The sequence below is a fragment of the Cyphomyrmex costatus genome, unplaced genomic scaffold, assembly GCF_001594065.2.
Source record: "Cyphomyrmex costatus isolate MS0001 unplaced genomic scaffold, Ccosl1.0 scaffold29, whole genome shotgun sequence".
NCBI lineage: Eukaryota > Metazoa > Arthropoda > Insecta > Hymenoptera > Formicidae > Cyphomyrmex > Cyphomyrmex costatus.
In genome coordinates, this window is record NW_017277017.1 from 734145 (window position 1) to 741867 (window position 7723).

Genomic DNA, 7723 nt, shown 5'->3' on the forward strand with positions numbered 1-7723 from the left:
TATACACATTTATCTTCAGCAGTTTTTTCACGATTGAATGATTATAAAGCGATACAATAATATCTCTTATCGTTTAAATTATTATTTGATTACTGGCACGCGTTCGTTGTTTTCTACGCAACTCTTTCTTGGTATTATTACGGTAAAAAGGTATTATAAAATAATACGTCCTACGAATCCACGAATTTTGGTCTGCGAATTCGTTGTAACTTAATATATAACACAGCCGCGCATATGGTCGCGACAAAAAGTGTGCTTAACATAAGAGAGAAAGTTGTGTAAAATCCACTGTTGCTCATGCAGATTTCTTTCGCTTTTATCATTGTCTCGACAGCCGTTTCTTCCATACTTTCCAGGATCTGACTGGATGCTGTACTTAAATCATCTAACATAATCACTTTGAAACGTCGCCCGACACGAACTGGATCTGATAACAGAACCGCATTCGACAAGTTGGTCGACGGTGATGCATATGTTATCGAGCGGCGACGTCTTCCTGGCTCGATTTGCTAAAACATTTGATTTTTTGTAATATGTGAAAAAGGTGTAAAGTTTTTAATGTGATTTATTTCGTGAAATAAAGAATTGTGTAAAATTTAAAATCATTTCGAATATTTAAAAACATTTTATAAATAATTATAAGAAAAATGTTTTCAGTTGTCATAAGAAGTGATGAATTAAAAAGGCATAAAACGAGAGCATAAAAAGAGAAGAATTAAAATATGTCATACGAATGTTAATTTCAATGGATGTGATTATTTTATCGGATATTATGTATAATGTGTTATATTTGAATATTGATTTTGTGGCTTACTTGGTTCGCTTCCGGACAAGGTTCACAATTAGTTTTACATAGTTCGACATTACATTCGATGAACAGATCCATAACATCAGGGAATTTAAATGCTTGGAAGAACGCATAAGCAATAATGGAAGCGCCTGTATTGCCAGTATCATTTGTCTTTTGGAAGGCACCGAACAATTTCGGTTTCAAAATGCAGCCTCTTTCGTCCGTGAGCTGCAGCATATTGGTTGAGGCTTCGTCTCGCGCCAAACAGTCACGCACCTTGAAAGTAATTATAAATGATTGTTTAATTTATATTTATATAACAAATAAAAATTTTGTAATATTAAAAATAAAAATAGAACACGCTTAAAAATTATATATTTTTTATGTTGAAACACAATTCTATTAATAATCACATTACGCGCATATAAGATATTTCAACAAGTACCTGAAGATCGAAACCAGGATCGCCCTCTACGGAAACAACTAAAGTCATGGTTTCTCCGATCTTTACGAGTCCATCGGCTGCAGGTGCGAAAGGTCCTTTGCCGATTTGAATATCCAGTTTAGCTGTCGCAGTATCGCCACTAAAGGTAACGATTTCCTGGTTCAACATATCTACTGAGAGATTCACCGTTAGGGCCTTATTGATGTTCCCTTCCCAGAGACATCGCACTCTTCGAACTGTATCCCAGACTTCTTGTATACCCGGCTCATTCTTTAGCAATAAGAATTTTTTATTTCAAAGTCTAATAATTATTTTCAATCACATGTGATTTTTTTTTTTACGAGCTACTAAATGTAACAAATAAAACCCGTGGAAAATCAAGCTAATAAATTTAGTTAGTTCGACACCGACTTGTAATACGAGGACGTTTTCCAAATACGCTTGACCAGCTTCACCCTCGAAATCATTGATGAATTGAGTTCCGCAGGAGTCCAGATTCACCGTAAAAGAATATGTTATTGAGCCGGAATTTTGCTTTACGTAAGTACAATCCGGATTCATAAAAAATCCCTGAAATTAGACAAAATTCATATATTGTTATCGGTAATTTTTTGGGCAAAAGATCGTTTTGTTTTACGCTTACTTTAGAATAAATAATGCCGTCGTAAGCACGATTAAATTCGATATTGATTGTCATCATTGTCTTACTGCACTGGACATCAAGACTATGAATATGCGGTGGATGACTGAGATCATCTTCAGTTTGAGTCTCTAAAAAATAAAACAAAATTATAATTTTTTAAATAAAATTATTTTTTCATGTATTCTGTATTTATATTATACTGACTGTATAAACTAACAAATACCTCCAGTTCCAGTTTCAGTAGTTCGCGGGCCTTCTCCTGTGGCAGCTTCGCCGGTAACAGCGCCTGTTCCAGTTTCACCTGATGTAGTAAAGGGAGGAAATGGTCTCTCGCTAGTCGAATATCCCCCGCTCGAACTGGGGTAACCTGAACTAGGATAGCCTCTTGTCGGAGGTGGTCCTGAGGGTCCAGAGGCTCCTAAAGGATACTCAGATGGCATAATGCTGGTAATCTCCAATTGATTTGGTGCTGTATTACTAAATGGTATACTAAAAGGTGCTTTCGGAATATTTTTAGAAATTTGGATGCTTGTGTCTACACCCGTATGTGCACCTAGAGAGTAAGCGAGTTCTTCGTTCTTACCGATGGATTCGGAAGGAGGTCTTGGACTGGTCGATGGGAAAAGCGGTGGCTGCGGTGGTAGGTAAGTGGACGACGATTCTGGGGGATTCAGCGGCGGAAAGGCCGACGAGCCCGCGTTGGAGTACGAAGGCTGACTCGGTCGGGGGTTGTAGGACGTAGAGCCTCTGAAACCTTGCGGCACGTACGTTGATGAAGGTTGTTGGCTCGGTCTTGGAGTAGAAAATGGCGTGGAAGGTTGCCCAGATGACGAGTAACCAATATTTGGTGGGGTGTACAGCGATGATGGGCGCTGAGGGGTATAACCTGATATGTCACTCTGTTGAGAAGCCGTAGCCTGGAAAGGTCGGGGTTTTTCGGGCGGTCGTTGAGTGCTGTAGGGTGGCAAGTATGCATTCGAATCCGATTGTTGGCGAACTGTAAAAATACGTGGGCTCAAGAGTGAGACTCCTTTGTAAATCGTGGTTACTACGATGGCATCAATGAAAAGTAATGTAAAGTACTGTAAAACTAATTTTTTAAAACAATTACTTTATGAAATTTTTCCAACTTAAAATTGATTTGTTTTTCATTTACGATATAAAAATTAAGATATTATATAAATTCAAAATTCTTTGGATTAAAGTTATCGTATTGCTTTGTACTATTGATAAAATAGAAAGTTGCTGTCATTCAAAAGCTTCACAAATATACTCATGGTAATGATGATATTTATCATTGAAATTATCGATAATCTATGAACATCGATCAGTTTTATATATGTTCATCAGACTCTTTAAATGTTGATTAAAAAAAAAAATAGGTAAAGGAAAGCATAGGTTCTAAAGAGTTAATTAAGAGTATATTGAGTTTAGTCAGCTACAAAAAAAAACGATTTATTAAAAGCATTTTATGGCTTTGATAGCATTTATTTATTAAGATATTGTATATATTAAAAACTCTATGGATTAAAGTTAATCGTTTTGAAACTTTCTGTTGATAAAATAGGACTAGAAAGCAATTGTCATTACAATCAGTAATAGTAAAAAATGTACTTATACTTTACATCGAAGCTATCAATAATGCCATCGAAGTCCTTAAATATTGATCAGTTTTTTTAGTCGTGTTGATCGGTCTCTTTGACTTTTAATTAAAGAAAAAAAAACAAGAGAGTATATTTTAAAGTTAATTAAGAGTGCATTGACTTAATACTTTGTAAGAGAACGATTTATTGTCAGTTCGAACAAACGTGCATCAAAGCCATTCCCAGTGCCGAACATAAAGCTAATTCTGTGACTTCTAAATGTCACGTTAAAATGATTGATTAATAGCGTAGCTATGTTATGCGTGTTTATGGATGAATGATTTTGTGCGTCTATAATATCTAAATTGGTGAGGCGGTATTGGCTGCGCATAGTCGCAGCTTTCTTTTGCGCAATATACATCCATAATAGCATCCATCTCTGACCATCAGCGGCACTGAACTGTCTATAAATCAGCGCGCAACGTTAGACTGCAGCTAAATTCGATCATCATAAGAGAATACTCGTTAATATGCGCGTATGGCGACGAGGATGGCTTCGTGCCGTTTCCTGTTGACGACGACGAAACTCGGAAACCTACTTTTACGTGTGCCCTGCTGGTAGATCCCTTGAATCCACTCTAGGATATTTTGTGCCATCACGTCTGCCGGCGATACCGAGGCAGCAGCCCGTTGGACTCTCGAGTGTGCTAATGAATTTTAAACCATTCGTTTGTGATCAATTTATCACCACAACAATTATAGTGCCTCTCTCTCTCTTTCTCTCTCTCGCTCTCCTTCGCTGATTGTGCTTAAGGCAAACTTATATAGAATTCTCGCGTATTTTTCTTACCGGGATCCGCGTCTGCGGTTCTCACAAAGAGCGCGTGACCGCCGAAGTCTTGGCCGCACACCGCTGCACCCGAGAGAGCGACGACGAGAATCGCCGCGATGAGCTTCATCCTTGGCCTGTAAATTTTATTTCAGTTAATGACAGCACTTTTTCTCTATCTTTCCTCTCTCTTCACGCTGTATCGATACTCTCAATTTCGATTGGAATTTCTTCAATAGAAATAATCGTCCCGCGCGAAATCGCTTTCGATGTTGCGAGGGTCAAGTGTCATTGACTCGCGGGAATATGGAGATTTACCCAAGGATGATGAGTCGCGGATGGCGGTAAGCCGGTCTCCTCGTCGAAAGTAGAAAGTGATCATTATGAAATCTATATGACCATGATCGCAGCTTTTGACAGTTGACGTCACCGTACAAACGAGATGACTTATTGCGAGAAGAGGCACGCGAGAGTGCGCGCGCGTGATTTCTCCTCAAGGTCTGGGCTTCCGTGTTCTGGGACGATGAAAAACCATGTAGTCGATTATGAAAATCGCTGTTTATGCGTTATGTGTATCTATACATTTAAGCGCGTGTTTTTTTCAAGGTCTCCACATGCGTGCCGGAATGCGCGAACCGTACAAAGAACGACTACCTTAGCTCGACCGTATCCATCGTGAATTTCGAAAGTAGCATCGCCGAAGGATACCACGGTGGTTTTCTAATTGGATCGTAATTGCCCGGTGGAATACCCAAGGTTCCGAATCGCGGACAGAATGAAATTCATCGTTCTTGCAAGGATTAACAGGCAAGTATTATTTCGGTAACGCGATGACTGTACAGATAATTGTCCTGCTGCCAAGTTGCAGCTAGCTGGATCATCTCCAAGGTCCCAGAACATGGCGAAATTAATCGTTGTGGAAAGAAAAAAAAGGAAGAAACCGCGTGCAATTATTTCGACAGAGCTTTAGTGGAAAATTTAGCGTGCGAGTATAATGGCGCTCGTTCCTTAATCTCAGATCGCGATCGCTAAATGTCTTTTAATCTAGAACCGACGTTGTTTCCATTATTGTTCATCTCTTCTCACGTACTGTGGCGTGTGTTAGCGACGTGTTTCGTCAGGACGGATTACGTGCGGTATAATCGCGCTGTCTTGTCTCACATGTCTCATAATTCCAGACCACCTTGTTAGTGTAATAATTTATGACTACACTCGCGGACACTTAATCATGTATTTTTGGTCATTCAGATATTTCTGCTTTTATTTATGTAGATAAGATGGCATTCTTCCTCTTTCATAAGAATTTTTATTAATATTACAACATTCATTATTTTAGCTTTAAATATAGAATTTCTTCTCATACTTTAACCGAATTTCTTTACGATCTCATATAAAATATATATAAAAATTTTTCTCGAAAACTAAACATAAGCCTAAAACGTTAAATTTTCAGGAAACAGAAAATTTCAAAAAAATCATTCATTGTATAACCGTTTTTCTCTCTCTCTTTGGATATATAATTTTTATTTTTATCAATATATTATAAATCAATGTTAATCTTAATTAACTTATTTCTTATTTTTTTCTAGTTCTTAATGTCCTGTGTCCAGACCCACAATGTCAGAAATCGGTTCTGTAGATTTTTAATGAAAAAAGAATTCACCAATTGCATTGGTCATATTATCAAATTGTTTAAATGTAATTTGTAAATTCTTTCTTTGTCCGAGATCTCAAACCGATTTCTAGCATCGTGGATACAAGACTTAAAGATAAAAAATGATGAAGAGTAAGTTGAACCGAGATTAAAGTTTATTTACATTGATAGAAGCGGATATCGACAATATGAATAGATAATATAAAAACAAAGTTTTAGATTATAATTAATGTTTTTAAAAAAATAAAAGATCTCTGAACTTGTGCTTGGTTCTTGGAAATTTTATATTTGCTATTGTTTATCCTGTAATACATTTTATATTAATTTTGTTAAACATTAATTATGATAAATGTGAAAAAGAAAACATTATAGTATATATATATAGCTCTTAATAAAAACATCCTGTGCAAGCGTTAAACTGTTATATTTCTATTTTATTCTCTTGCAGGAACAAAATTTATTAACTTAGATACTACTGATAGAAAATAATGTGACATCAAATTAAAAAAAATGATTTTATTTAATTGTTGCAGAAAATGCTTTATTTATTATAGATGAAAATTTATACAGAATCTCAAACTCTTTTCATGCATGATTAAAATTCATAATTTATTGTATGAATAAAATAAATAGCATTATCAATTATGATATGATTAAAATTTCAATATTTAATTCAGTCAAATTCACAGTTACAATAAATAAATAACAATTTTAATTCATGCATTAATAATCATTGTATTAAAATAATTATTAAAATACAATAAATGTAGCAGTAATACCACACATATATTTTGATATTTAATCATCCGTACGATTTGACATATAATTACTCATTTATAGCATCACAAAATGTAAATTCCGCATGACTTCTTCGCGATTTAATGAACTCTTCGTTTGAGTTCTGAGCCTAAATAAGCGTCATTATCTCGTTACACGAATTTGAAATCTAACGGTTAATCCAATGCTATACCTACGGAAGGCACGGGAAAGCATCCGTGCAAGGATGCACGAATGCTTTCCATCGCCTTAGTTTTATGCCATGAATCCGCTAGTGAAACCGAATCGTGACGCAGCCGCCTTTGGTTGCTATCCGTACTCGTACGATCCGATGCATCCAAGCACTGATGCTGCGTCGGATCGGTAGGGTAAAAGATCGAGAAGTCAACAGTGGAATCGTGCTTGAGCAAGGTGAAAGGTGAAAGTCGTACCGCGCCGGCTAGAGGGACGTATATATACCGGTAGGCATGTGCTTGCTTTTACACGTGTTCTCCTTTGAACGTATCTACGTACGCATTCGAGGTCTATCGTAAGATCTTTCTGTCAATCGATAAATCAGATAGATCAATGTGCTTTTCCTCCTTTCTTGTTTGTTTGCTCATTTCGTTGATCAATAACGTCGTAAAATAATTTTTTGAGACTTTAGTTCTATATTTGGATTGGCTAGAGATCGATACTTAGCTCCGTAAAATTTGAATTATTTTTGCTTCTTTGAATCTTTAATTTATCACGTGTTTTTTATTTTATTTTGCATATTTTTGAGCCGGAGATTTTTATACCAATCGATGCGTGTACGCAATGATTTTCTCGAGTCTCACGATAGATACATTAAATTGCGAAAATAAGTATGAGAAAGAAATTCGTGATAATTATACCAGAAGATTGACTCGATTACACAAGTCAGAGATTCCAATTAGGTTTAATCAAAATTACAAATACATGTAGAGAGTGTGATGGCAAGATAAACCATTAAGATAATCCGATTTACATGAAAACAAATTA

At 36.2% G+C, this 7723-nt stretch overlaps 1 protein-coding gene across 1 annotated transcript; it reads right to left on the minus strand.

The window, feature by feature from the left end:
- Window positions 1–133: 133 nt before the first annotated feature.
- On the minus strand, window positions 134–4420 carry LOC108775165 (uncharacterized). Its single transcript, XM_018541453.1, has 8 exons — window positions 4312–4420; window positions 4061–4168; window positions 2102–2875; window positions 1879–2006; window positions 1647–1805; window positions 1236–1505; window positions 815–1066; window positions 134–509 (listed from the first exon to the last, which is right to left on the minus strand). Exons 1-8 carry the CDS (start codon window positions 4418–4420, stop codon window positions 171–173), a joined length of 2139 nt encoding a protein of 712 aa, XP_018396955.1. The 3' UTR covers window positions 134–170.
- Between the last annotated feature and the right edge of the window lie 3303 nt (window positions 4421–7723).